Genomic DNA, 15,080 nt, shown 5'->3' with positions numbered 1-15,080 from the left:
AGTGCAGATGAAGATTTAAGGTGATCCATCACTCAACATCGATGTCAGGCTTGGAGACTGACAAGCACCGACTGTCAGTGCTTGTCAGTCTATAAGCCTAAGGGAGTGATAATCTCAAAACAACCTCGTAACTCATCTCCATTGCTGTGATCATTATGCATTCGACTGATGAAGCTTGCTGTGCAGGGAAAACGTTTCAACAATTTTTACTGAACACGTCTTGCTCATCAACCTGTCACCGGCTTCAAGGTAACCTTCAAGGCAGAATGCTGAAAAACATTAAAAAAAAAAAAATTGTTACACTCAACACCTGTTTATTCATTTTACATAAATTACCTTATTCCAGAATAAAGATTTATATTAACCATACGTACACAATATCCTCATGAGCAATTTAATCTGCTTATGTACCAAGTTAATTGTCTCATCATACAGCACTGTTATAATAAAGTGCTAAACCCATAAAGGGTCACACAGTGCTGCTGCTCGTCATACTTTACCTGTCCAGTCTCCTGAGTCATACTGATACTTAACATTCAAAACCCAGAAATTTAACTTTAGTTGCAAAAAATGCATGAGTAAAATCCTTGCATTAAGTGCATGTCGACATGTACTGTAGTACAGGTCAGACATCACTAATCCGGCAATCAGTTATCTGGTTCCGGCACTAATTTCGGGTAGCATAATTTCAAATTTCATCATTATACTGACTCAGAAATTGTGCAATGGTTGTAAATCCACAGCAGCAAGCTAGAGGAGGAGAAAGCAGTGATAAAAATGAGCCAGATGTAGCAAAGTCTATTGATATTTTAATTGAAGTGTATTCTAACCTGGCCACTCTAATCTGGCACACTACAGGTCCCAATGATGCCAGATTAATGATGGCCGACCTGTACCATATTTTACTATCAACATTTATATTAGGCTAGATTATAGTAATGACATGTAATGCCACTAGTAGATCAAGACTTGCAACAGAGTGGGGTCTTTATTGACAAGACAGTTCTCCTCCTCAACGAGCTGCTTTAGTTCAAGGCTCTGATCGTGGGTCCTATCCCTGCCCGTGGTATGGTTTGCTTTAGTTCAAATGTATAGGCAACAAGTACAGTAGTAGTGAAGATAAAAGGTGGTCAGTCACTCTGCCTTGGTAGGTGTCAGCTTCATAGCTTCGGTGAAAGCTGTGGAGGTGAACACTCACCAAGACTGAGGGACTGACTGTCTCATATCTACCTCTCCACTGCTTCTGTTGGCACCAGTATTTAAGCCACCTCTGTATGTTGCCTGAAGAAGCTTGCTGAGCAGGCCAAATCCCTCACCAATAGATACCAAACCATTGCACATTACTTATCTAGATAAGGTTACATAGGTCAGTAGAGCTAAATAAGACAAAAGTAACACTGTGGACTGAGCACTCCAGGAACATTCAGTCATCAACCATTGACAACCTAAATGTTGGATGTGTGTCAACTTGCCAATATTGTGTACAACTTATATTCTACATCAATATCACAAGAACCACAGTAATCTATCTCAGACCAGTAGGGCCACATCAACCCCCTCCACACAATGCCTTGCCAACAAGCAATGATAACTAGAATGCAAGGGAAGATATACTATAGTCAAGCAATGATAACTAGAATACAAAAATAAACTAGCCATTTTGACCTAATAACTAATTTTGAGGAAAAAAAATTATAGATGTCTAAAATATAACCCTGTTTTTTCCCTACATATTCTAAACTTTACAGTTTTTTTTTTTTTTTTTATCGAGTGAGGATTTTCAGGAATGTAATCCCGTGTCAGAACTTTTACTATATATAAAATTATATCCTTAATGTAAGAATTTCAAACAATGATCTCTTGCAACTATACACTAAATTTCAGTTTGCCAAATATTAGTACCATTAATTCAAATGAGAACAAGGACAGGCTGGATTATCGTATATTATAATAATTACATATAAGGATTATCATATAATCTGCCATACAAATAACCAAAGAAATTTATATGTTTAACAAAAATACAAAGGTTCAGCAGATTTGATGGAGTGCAAAGGTATGTACTGTACAATATACTCCACTGTGTAATAAATACGAGCTACAAAATCTAACCACGTACTGTACACACTGTTTCTTGACGTCTTCCTTAAGTCTCTAGTCACAGAATGTATGTACATCATTTAAAAGTGCTAAACCCATAGGGATCACAGTGCTATAGGTAAATGAGAGGCACTGGATTAATCCAGGGAAGGTAGCTCCAATTTCTTCTATCAAGATCCCTTCAGTATCAATGTACCCCTCTAAGAGGGGAGTGCATTATACATACAAGTACGTATTTACAAAACACTATGGTGAGAATTTTACCATAACAAAAAATAAGCAAGAAAACCACTAACAAAAACTCATTGCCTTTATGCCACGTGTGTAACAGCACTGGGCTAAATTATCATAATAGATAGTGATACTTTCAAGTGTGATGATGATAATACAGCCTCTCCTCACTTAGCGACGTACTCATTTACCGACCGCTTGGATTTATGACCAGCTCTCCAATCAGTATACAAACCTAGGTAATGCATATTAGAGCTGATTTCCTCTATTCTGTTTATTACAGTATAGAGTACACAACTGTATAAACATTTAAAAATATACTAAATATGTTATAAATAGTGCAAAGGTAACATTAAAATAATACCTAAAGATGGTTGACATAAACCCACTACCAGTATAGTATGCTCCTCACTTAACGACCAATTCGTTTACCAACCTACTCTTAGAAACAGAACCCTGTTGTTAAATGAGGAGAGGCTGTAATAATAATACTACAGTGATATGTCAGTGACATTGTCATAATGGGAAGTAATAAGCCAGTGAAACTGCCATAAAGGGAGGTAATAAGCCAGTGAAACTGCCATAATGGTAACAAGTCAGTGCAACTGTCACAATGAGAAGTGATAAGACAGTGAAGATTATGACTTAACGTTTTGTGTCTGACTTGATCATTTACAAGCCACACTAACAAGGGAGTAAGAAGCCGGTATATATAGGTGAGGGCGACAGGGACGGTACAGAGAGAAGAAAACAGTAGTAGTGATAATGTTAAGGCTAGTAGTGGAAGTACTACTACTACTACCACTACCGTTATTACTACTGCCACCATTTCAATGTTCTTCCTCTCTCTGTCCTGTCCATGTCCCCCTTGCTTATATATGCTGGCTTCTTCACTCCCTTGTGTTAGTGTGGCTTGCAAATGATCCAAGTCAGACCAAAATGGTGTCAGAATCTCTCTCCTGTGTGTGGGCTGTGTGTACAGTGGTACCTCGAGTTTCGGCCAAAATTTGTTCCAGAAGGTTGTTCGAGTGTCGTTACCAAACGAATTTGTTCCCATGAGGAATAATGCAAATTAGATTAGTCCATTTCAGACCCCCAAAAATGCACTTACAATAATACACTTACATAACTGTTCAAGTTGGGAGCTGTACAAAACTTGGGGTACCACTGTGTAATGGAGAGTAATAAGCCATTGAAATTGTCATAATGGGGAGTAATAAGCCAATGAGGGCATATCATATGATGCCTGGGGAATGGATTAGCTAATCAGATTTCATCCAGGGAAGGGGAGAGAGTAACTCCAATTTCTCAACTGAGAGCCCTCCCCACCCCCAGGGGGTTTCCTAGCTGACGTTCATGTCTCATGGCATAAATGATACTGGATACTGAGGTATGAAATAACCTGTGGAAAAACACAAAATGCAATCACTTAGGACATTTAGTAATAATGGCGGAATTTCCAGCAAGATGTCAGGTAACAGGATATAGATGCAACTAATACATTTTATTGTGGAAATGTTTTGCTCTCCAGGAGCTTTCATCAAGCCGATACCAAGCTGGCTTGACCTTCCGGCATCCCAAAAAATTTTGTTTTCAGTCATCTCGAATGGACCTCCCAAATAAATTTGGTCCTCCACTGTAGGTCTAAAGACTTGTTAATTGAAAACATTTTGGCCAAGGGTCACTCCAAATGTACATTTCGAATGAAATGCTTCTGGCAAACAAATTATTGCATTTTGTGCCTTTCTTCCTAAGTCATCTCATCTCATCTTTGTTAGAGGTTTTCTATTAAAAAGAATTGGTATCATTTTGTGTACAACTTTTTTCTGAACCTTACTGTCTTCAACAAAATGACATTTAAAAAATTCTTTACATTTTCCCATATACAATATAATAATTAAGTGGTAAGCCCAAAAGGTTCACCATATACAATGGGTTTAAAACATAAAAGGCCTTAGCATTTTTAAAAGCATCAACAGAATAAACAATTTATGATCTCCCTGGAACTCTAAGTACTGTACCCGATAAAACTCCAAGGACTAAACACTAAATGAAAAACACAAAAAAAAGGCTTATTTTGTTGACATCTTTGATTCACCATTTGCCACCTTTTGCCCAAGTTGCACATTTTGAAAAGCAATATTGGTAATGAGGGAAAAAATATGAATACATATACAAAGGCAAATATTTCACGAGAATAAAACCAGACTGGTTCCTTTTTTCATTATAAAGACTTCCAGCACAAAAGGAACTACTATATTCATAAATGGAAGCTACTAAACAAAAACTGACATCAAATAATAGTTTATAAAAATATATACATTGGAACCTCGGTTATTGGCTGTTCCGGATATCGGCCAACTTGGTTATCGCCCGGTTTTTGGGCCAAAATTTTAGTCTGTTTACCGGCTGTTATTTCGCTTATTGGCTGTACTGGACACATTCACCCGCCTGCCCGCTGCTCGCACATTCATGAGTCAGTCTGGCTGTCTCTCTGGGCAAGTGAGGAAACTTCTGCTCATTCATCAAAACATTTCACTATAATCCTTTGTTTTTTGTGGTTACTGATTGATTGCAACTGCAAAATAAGCAACCATGGGCCCAAAGAAAGTTCCTAGAAAAGTTCCTTTGGTAAAGAAAGTGAGAAACAATGGAATTTAAGAAAGAAGTTGTTGAAAAATACGAGAGTGGTGTTCAAGTGCTAGGATGTATGGGAAATCCAAATTAGCAATCATTTCCATCCTGGCAAAGAAAGTAGAAATCAAAGAAGCTAATATTGCAAAAGGGAATTTAGCAGGGAGGCAGGACCCCAATGGAAATAAGTCACTCTGACTTTTTTTGGGTTATCCTAAGTTCTTTACACATGCTGTGGAAGGGAGGCAGGAAGTGTAGCAGACAGACAGGGAGTGTAGCAACAAGTCTTCAATAAAGGTATGTAATAGTGAATTAAATGTTCAATTATTTTATTTAGTTCTCATTGTTTTGTGTATGTAAAACTATAATTAACAAAAAATACATTTTTTAAAGAATAAATATTTTTGGGTCTGGAATGGATTAATTGTATTTACATTAATTCTCATGGGAAATATTATTTTGGTTTTAGCCCATTTTGGTTTTAGGCCGACCTTCTGGAACGGATTACAGCCAATAACCGAGGGTTCACTAGTTTTAAATCCCTTTTACAATTCACAGTAACCCAAAACCTGAGCTCCAATAAAATACCAGTTAACTATTGTTTCATGGATAACAAATACCAGTTGGTTGTTGTTCCATGGATAACATTAACTCCATAATCTTGATCTCTAGACTTTAACAGTATAAAAAGGCCAAACATACCTGGGAGGTGAAGTGTGAATCAACAGCAATATTGTGCCCTACTCCATTCAAGAAATACTATGCCCTACTACATTAAAGAGCACGCTGGTCCTAATCAAATAATAATTGCCTTGATATGCAAATCGGAAGCTTGTTTCCCATCAAAAGCATAAGGGGTTCATCAAATATTTGTTTGATCATGGAATCAACTGATTTTGCCTTATTGTTTAGTGCATCAGCGTGCCCCAATATTCAGGATACAATGAGATAAATTTGAGAAGCTCCTGAAAGCACCAAGGTTGTACAATTCAAATCTGTATCAACACATGCTTCAATGGTGCCATGGCACACACAACAGTTCTTACCTGGTGTCATGCCAGATCTGCCTCCAAGTCTGGACGCAGAGATCCAACAACATTTACTGTGACTCAGATACTACGAGAGCTTACTCAAGTTTTCATGACACTCCGTGGGAAGAGCAAGGACCTAAAGCAATGAGCAGGTAATCCCAGACTGCAAGTTTGAATCCTGATCACTCCACAGAGAAATAGAATAAAATACAGACACGATGAAAAAAACACTAATGCATTGTATGTAATGAGATAAATTATTGGCATTTTGAAAAAGCCCACTGTGTGGACAAAATGTTATCAATAAATCTCTCAATACACTGACTGCATTTGTGTCTGCATCCTGTACACTCCACTAAAATATACAAGCAGTACACCTTACCAATCCAGCTTTATTCTTCCTACATAAGAAAACAAATCTCAATCCCAATTAAATGGAAAATGGGAGGTAATCTGAGGAAAACAAGGGCACCTCCAATTCCTTTAATTAAAAACAGTTTCCCAGCATCAAGGCACCTTGAGTGGCCCAACAACAATAATATCCAGATGCAATAAACCAAAACTTCCGTTGTAGCTTTATCCTGTGTATATTAAGACTGAGTCTGCTTAAAGATGGGAAAATTTACTTACCTAATTCAGAAATTTAGCTTTTTCTTAAATGAGTCACTTACACAAATGTTATGAAAATACAAAGTGCCCATAATGGTTGCTATATAACTGCAACAATTCAATTAAAAGTTAAACTATATAATACAGTAAGCTCTCATATAAACTATTATACAAAGTGCATTTTTTCCAAATGCAAGTGACAAGTACAGTGGAACCCCGGATTTCGTCCGCACCGGTTATCCTACGATTCAGATTTCGACCACTGTATTCGGTGAAATTTTGCTCTGGATTTCGTACCTCGTCCCAGAAACAGTCCGAATCAGACGCATCCACCTGCCTGGGATGCCGCCACTCATGTACATCTCTCAATCTGGCTCTGTCACTGGTTGAGTGAGCATTCATCCGAAACATTTCATAATAATCCATTATTTTTTGCACTTGTTTATCGAGTGTGACTGTGAAATAAGCCACCATGGGCCCAAAGAAAGTTCCTAGTGCCAGCCCTTTGGTAAAGAAGGCAAGAAACACGATAAAATTCAAGAAAGAGATTGTAGAAAAATACGAGTGGCGTACGTGTGGCCAAGCTGGCCATCCTGGCAAAGAAAATAGAAATCAAGGAAGCTGATGTTGCAAAAGGGATAAATATGCTAATGAAGCAGAGGTCACAAACAGTGATTAAGGACATTTGTGCAAAGTGGAATGAAGTGCAAACTTTTGTGGAAAAAATCACCTTGACCAAGCTGATACAAGCCGTATCTGCAACATGTTCAGTGACAATACCTTGTCCCATTTTAAGCAAATCTTAAAGAGATGCCAGAAACAGAGCTCGCTGGACAGATTTTTAGTGCAACAAGGGTCCAGTGCCAGTAAAAGACAAAAAAGGGAAGTAACCCCATACAGAGCTTTGATACCTGAAGTCCTTATGGAGCGGGATTCCCCTTCCAAACAATAACCTCGGCTCCTCCTCCCTCTCCCCTCCTTGCCATCCATACCCCAAGAGTCTTCAATAAAGGTAAGTGTGATGTTAAATGTTCATTTATTCATTTCATTAGTTATTTATATTTTTTCTCATTGTTTTCTGTATGTAAAACTATAGCTTTTCTTTAAAAATGTATTTTTTGTTAATATTTTTGGGTGTCTGGAACGGATTAATTGTATTTACATTATTTATGGGAAATATTGCTTCGGTTTTTGTCCATTTCGGATTTAGACCGACCTGAAATGGATTAAGGACAAAATCCGGGGATCCACTGTACATCAAAAATTGATTAACAACTTACTATGAAGGCCTTTTCAAGTGTTATTCAATTTTGGAAAGTTTTCAATTGTATTTACAAAATATTCTGCAATATAAAGGAGCTTTATAACAGCTTTGCTGTATAGAGTTTCAGGTTAGGTTAGGTTAGGTAAGGTTAGTCAGGAAACGGAATGAGTGCTTCCTGACGTGGGTCTTAAATCATACGATGACCAGCCATTGGAGCTTTTGGACATCAGGCCGAGGCCTTCCGCTGGAGTTCCAAGGTAATACTATATGCAGCCATTAAATCTCTTTCAAACAATGATACGTGATGAAGACACGGTACTGTGGTTAGGCCTATTATCAATTCATGACTTTATAATGATCCAAGATGAACCAAAATGGCACGTGAATGTTTTCTTCTTCAAAATTTAGTCGAATAGTGAATCTGATAGTTTTTTTTTGACATTTTACACAAATGAAGGAAGGCAGTAGCAACATTTGCAGAGCATTCAAACCTACGAGGTTCAGATGTTCTCCAAATATTCACCGGTAGTAAATATGAATGACCAGGTGCAAGCATAATTCGATTCTGTTAATTTTTATTACTATTAAAAGTAATTCTCCTACAACTGGTATACTATCTTACTTCTACAATTTCTGTACTATTAACAGCATTACTTCAACTACCACTACTACTACTATAACTTCCATTACTACTGATAAGTTTCTACTAATCCATTATGGTGGGTACAATAAACAGATATAAACATTCGTTCCTTTCATATTATTTTCCATAATTAGTAAGTCATGTTTCGAAACCCAAAAAGTTTAACAAATTGTCTAAACATGACCACAAATTCATCAGTCAATCAAACGGTACTGAGGTACCGAGTGATTAAACAGCCGCAAGAAATGGTTTAAGAGGTAGCAACAGCAAAACGATAGGTTGCAATATTGATGATTTTTTGCCGAAAAACATGGGACAAGTTGCACCACCCCATACATAAAAATTTGGAACCGACAAATTTTATTAATGTACACATCTCCAATTTACAAATGGGGGTATTACTGGGTTTTTAACTTACAAAGCGATTTCTCCAATGAAACTTTTCTGTATACTGTAGTTTTAGCAAATGCAACTGAATAGGTGCATGCAAAATTGAAAAATACATTGGATACATTCTTTCAATTGCATTTACAAAAAATAACACTACAGAGGAGTTTTATCACATAGCTTACTGTATATAAAAGAATAGTGCAAAGAATAGCTATGTTTTACATTTATGTTCTCTGTAGGTGAATGTTAAGCGACTCATTTGTAAATGCAGGTGTACGAGAGGGTGTTTGTAAATTGGACCCTCTTATATTCACAAAAATGTGCAAAACCTGTGCTAACCACTGATAATTCTTCAAGGCCATAAGTGGAGAGGGATTTGGAATGAAGTTGCTTGAACCAGCTGTTGCAATGGCTGTCACTGCTGTTACTACCGCTACCACCAGTCCTGTTGACATTCGACAGAGTGCAGTTGACACAAATACCCTACCATTGCCTGAGTAATGGGGCATAACACTCAGACCCTGCTATCCCATCTATAGAAAAGGACACTTGTACACTGTCCAGGACATTTAGCGAAGGAAGTGGTTTTGCAATTTCCTTAACAATGTCCTGAACTGTACACAGTTGTCCTTTTCGACCATTTGTCGGCATCACCATGCCACTGACAACTATCCCAACTATCGATTCACATAACATGAAATTCTAAAATTATTTGTTGAGGAAACGAACTACCAGGACCTAAGATAAATAATGGTGCAGTCATTTTCCGTACATGAATCAGGAGGCAGATATTGTTTACGAACAAAATATCCCTGTGAGGTAATATTTACAAGAGCACAAGCTTAGAAAGTCAAGCCAAGCCAAGGCAAGGCAGGGCCATGAATCACAAAATCGCCACGTTTTCCAAACCCACTCCGGAAAAACAAATTTCATTAAAAAAAAAAAAAAACACGTTTTGCAGATGGCCATGAAGATGGAATTACAATTTACAACTACATACTCTAAAAACCAAAAGCATGTCAGTAGGTCTTTTTTTGGCAATGTCAGATAAAACAGCAAACCATTTTCTGATAGTGTAAAAGTATCATGTCTAGTGAAATGACATTATAAAACATCTATTACTACTGTACATGAAGACCTTGAAGATCTACATAAAAGGCCATTCTTGACTTTTATTTGCAGTATATAATTTTTTCACAGTTTTTGAAGTAGCCTATTACTTCTGATAGTGCAAATACACATGACTACATTTCACATGTACACCACTAATCCCTAATGTTTTAATCCTTAAAATAGGGATGAAAGTAAATACTCAGTGTGTATATATACTGATGTATACACTTCTCAATGTACACAAATATATCTCTCAGTACTGTATACAGACTGTACACAGTACAGTATGTACTATGTACAGCCCACTAACCTATCTTATTCCTCATCTACACCCAGCCTATGCACTGTATACAAAGACACTTCTCAATGTGTTCCACTATAATAACTCCAATATACACAGTAAGCATGAATCTCACACTCACAATCAACCTTAGTCGAGCCTCATCGCCTCGGAGATTCTTGAAAGGTTCGGTGAATCACAAGAGAAAATTTTAAGAGAAGTCTGACTGTTTCAACTCAGAAAATTGACAAGTGTTGAATCTTGAAACTGTTTCAACAAGCTTAAGGCTAAACATTTAAAACTAACACTGAAAATTAAGCACAATATATGAAACATTTATCACGATAAATTTACAATTACAAAGAAACCTTTCCAGTAAATGTTCTATACTTCATGTTCTTGTTAACACTTTCTGAGGTGTCAAAATAGATAGCACTATCAACAAAATTTAAACATGTCAAGATCTGTATTTCATATATTTTCTAATAGACAGCAATTCTAAATTAATATTAATATAACAAAATACTTTATATACCATACTGCACAAAACTGTACAATGTATAAAATATTATACATTACAGGGGATATACAACAGATGTCGACATAATCGAATTTTTAGGTAATTTTAATGCCTTCCTATAAGAGACTGTGAAATTGAACAAATTTTACTGATGGCATAAGCCTCGTAACTTTTTTAACAAAGACCTCTATAATGAAGGAATGTTTAATATCCTAAGTGGAATCCCATGGAACCGTCTTCGTGGTATGCTAGACAAGGATGAATCAGTCTGGTTCCTCACAAGCAATTAATGCACGAAACATCAAAGACACATTCACTATCAATACATTCCTATTTTCTGATGCATTCAGTTAGCTGTCTGTGGAGGCACATGCCTGTGAAATACCTCTGACTGGGTCTGAAGGTTCTTACTCCCTTCACACCTGGTCCAATGCCTGGCTTCCCTGATTACTTGATCACCATGGCTGATGCTGCTAGTACTCTGGAGGCCCACAAACACACCACAATCTGGCTCACCAGGCACTTCCAGCAGGTAGCAGAAGTGCCTGGCTCACCAGGCACTTCTGCTACCTTCTTCCACTTCTTCCAGTGGTGTCATTTTCAGTCAATTCAGCTGCAGGTACTTTCTACTTGTCTAGTATTGCAGTCCTTACTATTAATATTGATTTTTTCCTCATTCTGCAAGATGCTGCACAATGGCTCAAGTATCAGCAGTATAGCTGTAAGAAAGAACTATGGAATTCCAAGCATATCTTGCACTAGATAAATTACTGTGGCATTATAGAACAATGGTTAATTTTAATAGTAAATTCTCTTGGAAGACACAATAGTATTTTCAAAAGGTTGTTGGTCAAAATAGTGGGAATTTCAATGTAGGAAATGCTTCATTTCTAGAGGACTTAAGTATTGGGTTAAGTTTACAAAACTGACAAGAAGTCGAATAAGACACATGTGCAACACCCGGATCTGTATATATTGTCCCAAGCTGAGGAACTGATCACCTCAAACTTCCATTGTCTCCATTATTCTTCTCTGCATTGGACTGATAAAGCCACTGGTTGGCAAAATGCTTCTACAATAAAGATACCATAGTTTTGCACACGAGTCTTATTCATCTATCTGAACCATTTAGGTCATTCCATATTACTTGTAGTACGTATCGCGTTCTGTAGTGTATGATGGAAGTTTACTCACAGGGCGCTCTAGTATAGGCACAGTACGTGTGGTGGGAGGCAGTGGTGGTTCAAGCAGACTTTGTCTACCGCTGTATGGTGCTGTATACGAACTAGGCGGTGCTGATGGTTTGTCATAAGAATACCTGTTATCGTAACGTGACTCTGATGTCTCTAACAAGTTAGGTTTGCTTGTGTTAAGGGATGTCGCTGGTTCATTATAATACTTGTTTTCAAACCTTGAGTCTGAAGTCTCTAACAAATTTGAATGTGGATTTAGTGAATCTCTGGAATTATAGGATGAAACATGATTGCTGAAATTGGAGGGTTCACTCTTGTTAGGTGCTGTAGTATACGAGTACTGCGAAGAGGCATTATCATAGTATCTTGTATTCGAAGGTACTTCAGGACTGTAATATTTTGGAGGTTCATTTAATAAAGGCATTTTACTCAACGATGATGAAGGGACGCTGAAATCTTGAGGCTCGCTAGCTGAATATTTCACTGTGGATGATTGATCAGTGGTGTAGTTAGTTGATTCGTTCTGTGGGTATCTTACGTAAGACGTCGAAGGCACATTTGATGGGTCTGGGGGTTCATTCCATGAATACCCTGTATCACTATTACCAGCTCCACTAGCTGAGTATCTAGTATCATTATTACCATTTCCACTAGTGGAATATCTTGCATCATTACTAATTACGTTAGTAGAGTACCTTGTGTCAGTGTTACCAACCCCAATAGCAGAGTACCTAGTGTCAGTGTTACCAACTCCAACAGTAGAGTACCTCGTGTCAGTGTTACTAACTCCAACAGTAGAATATCTTGTCTCACTGTTATCAATTCCAGTAGTACTATATTTTGAAGTCTCATTTGTCGAATATCTCGGAACACCCTGAGGTGGAACAGGGGCAGTGAAGTAGCCAGACTGTCCTGAAGCCCTGAGAGTGTCAGAGGGTTCATTTAATGAGTACCGAAGAGGCTCGTATGGCTTTGTAAGCAAGCTGGGAAAATCCGAGGAGCCATTCAGTGAATATTTCATATCTGGAACGGGAGTACTGTAATAACCAGAATATTCATTTGCTGGATATTTGGGAACGTTTGACGTCGCCTGGTTGTTTAAGTATGGCGATTCGTTTTGTGAATATTTGGTATTATAAGCTCCTTGTGTGCCTACGATGGATGAATGCTCATTGTATGAAGATCGAACATCAGACACTGGTGCATTACTAAAGGATGGTCTGTTCTGTGAAACACTCGTGGGTTCAGATCTCACAGGTTCGGATCTTAAAGAAGTGCTGTAAGAAGGCTTAGGATAATCTAATGAATGCTGCCTAACATCAGATGTTAAAGGGCTGTAAAAACCTGAAGAATCATGTAGGCGATGCCTCTCATTGACAGCCGAACTATACGGTTGCTGAGTGTCAGTCGTGCCTCTTGGCATAATCTGGTTAAGCATCGTATCTGGAAAGATAATGAGAAGAGTACAATAGAAATGACTGCATGATGCATACAATAATTAAGGTGAAAACTTTTATACATTGTAAAATGCATTGCTTATGAACCTGAAAAAAAAGTGGTTCAGCAAATGAACCACAAAATTTAAATAAAACTAGATGCCTTTTTGGTCCAGCCTAGTTCATTAAGTTTCGAATGAGAAAAGAAAAAAAAAAGAGACAACAGATCTGGTGAATAAAGTTAAGGAGACAGCCAAGGTTAGGTGAGAAATGGGGATATGTACAGACACTATATAGTGAAAAAAGGACAGGAGACAGCCAAGTTTAGGTCAGGAGAAGAGAAAGCCAAGGTCAAATCAGGAGGGCGACCACTAAAGGTTAATTTGTGAGTTAGTTGTGAATTGTTGCATCCATAGTATTGTGACTTTATTGTTCCTTCTGCCTTCTTTTGCTAAGTGGAATATTCAGAACATACCAAGTGTACCACTACAAAAAACATTATTATAATAAAAGCACTATGGAGCAAGGGGCTAGTAACCCCTTATCGTATAAATTACTAAATTTAAAACAAAAAACTTTTGTTTTACTTTTTGGGCCGCCCTGCTTTGGTGGGATACGGCTGGTTTGTTGAAAAAAGAACAGAACCACTAAACCCATGGGGATCATACAACTCCTGAGAAATGAGAGGTAATCAGGTCTGATCAATGGACGGGGAGAGTAGTTCATATTTCTGAGTTCATATTTCATGCCATGCTCGTGCTGCCACCTATAGGCCCATACCCAGTTCTGAAACACCATGCTTACACCGCTCTCACTTAGCATCCAGGCATCCTAGAGTCAACAAGGCCTACTCTTGTCAGTTCTCTGAACCATTCATCTACATTCCTGTCTGACATAGCAACATCTTGGGATTTTAATACAGGGAATTCTTCACTTGCATAACCCTTGGGCATGACCTACTTCCACATTGGACAAATGTGATACCACCTATGACTGCTGCACCTCTCCTGCCTATGGTATATAAGCTACTTCACACACATGCTGTATTCTTTTCAAGGTTGATAGACTGACCACACCGACTCAAGGCTGAGGGACTGATTACCTCAAACTCCTCCTGTTCTTCAACGCTCTCCTTTGTATGGACTGATGAAGCCACTGTGTGGCGAAACGTTTCCTCAATAAAAATACCCAAGTGTTGCACATGTGGCTAATTTATCAAGGCCTACTCTTCTCTCCCTCACGGGCATGGCCCCTGGGCACTAACACACTGCCTGTGTACCCACAATTTCACAAATAAAGTAAGAAGCCTCCAAAGCCTTATCATTGCTTCCCGCCTGCAGCAAACAACATTGGTGGAAGCAGTGGTCACAGCAGATGTTTGCAAGAGAGAAGGAAGGGGGATGAAGTTGTCTTCACTTCATCACCCCATACAAGAAGCATCCGTCTCTCAACGAGTTATCCTAAAGTTGTGTCTGCAAGTCTCAGCATCCAGACATAGGTACAAGCAGGATCCAGCCGAACAGCATCCCATGCTGTTTCAAGTCAAGTGTTCAGCGTAACCTGTAAGGGTCTGCTAATGGTTTCAGCTCAGCACGGCTATTTCAGCAAGTCAGAGGTGAGTTAGTGGTGATTTCTG

At 38.2% G+C, this 15,080-nt stretch overlaps 1 protein-coding gene across 1 annotated transcript in view; it reads right to left on the bottom strand.

The window, feature by feature from the left end:
• Positions 1–294: 294 nt before the first annotated feature.
• Positions 295–15,080, bottom strand: part of LOC128699844 (pneumococcal serine-rich repeat protein) — a 42,261-nt gene continuing 27,475 nt past the window's right edge. Inside the window, exon 7 of the mRNA XM_053792635.2 lies at positions 295–13,451. Coding sequence (XP_053648610.2) covers positions 11,959–13,451 — 1,493 coding nt within the window. The 3' untranslated portion in view covers positions 295–11,958. The remainder of the gene's footprint in view (positions 13,452–15,080) is intronic.

Source organism: Cherax quadricarinatus, chromosome 81, assembly GCF_038502225.1.
Source record: "Cherax quadricarinatus isolate ZL_2023a chromosome 81, ASM3850222v1, whole genome shotgun sequence".
Taxonomy (NCBI): domain Eukaryota; kingdom Metazoa; phylum Arthropoda; class Malacostraca; order Decapoda; family Parastacidae; genus Cherax; species Cherax quadricarinatus.
Note: the sequence above shows the minus strand (reverse complement) of the source record. Positions and strands in the feature narration are given on the sequence as shown.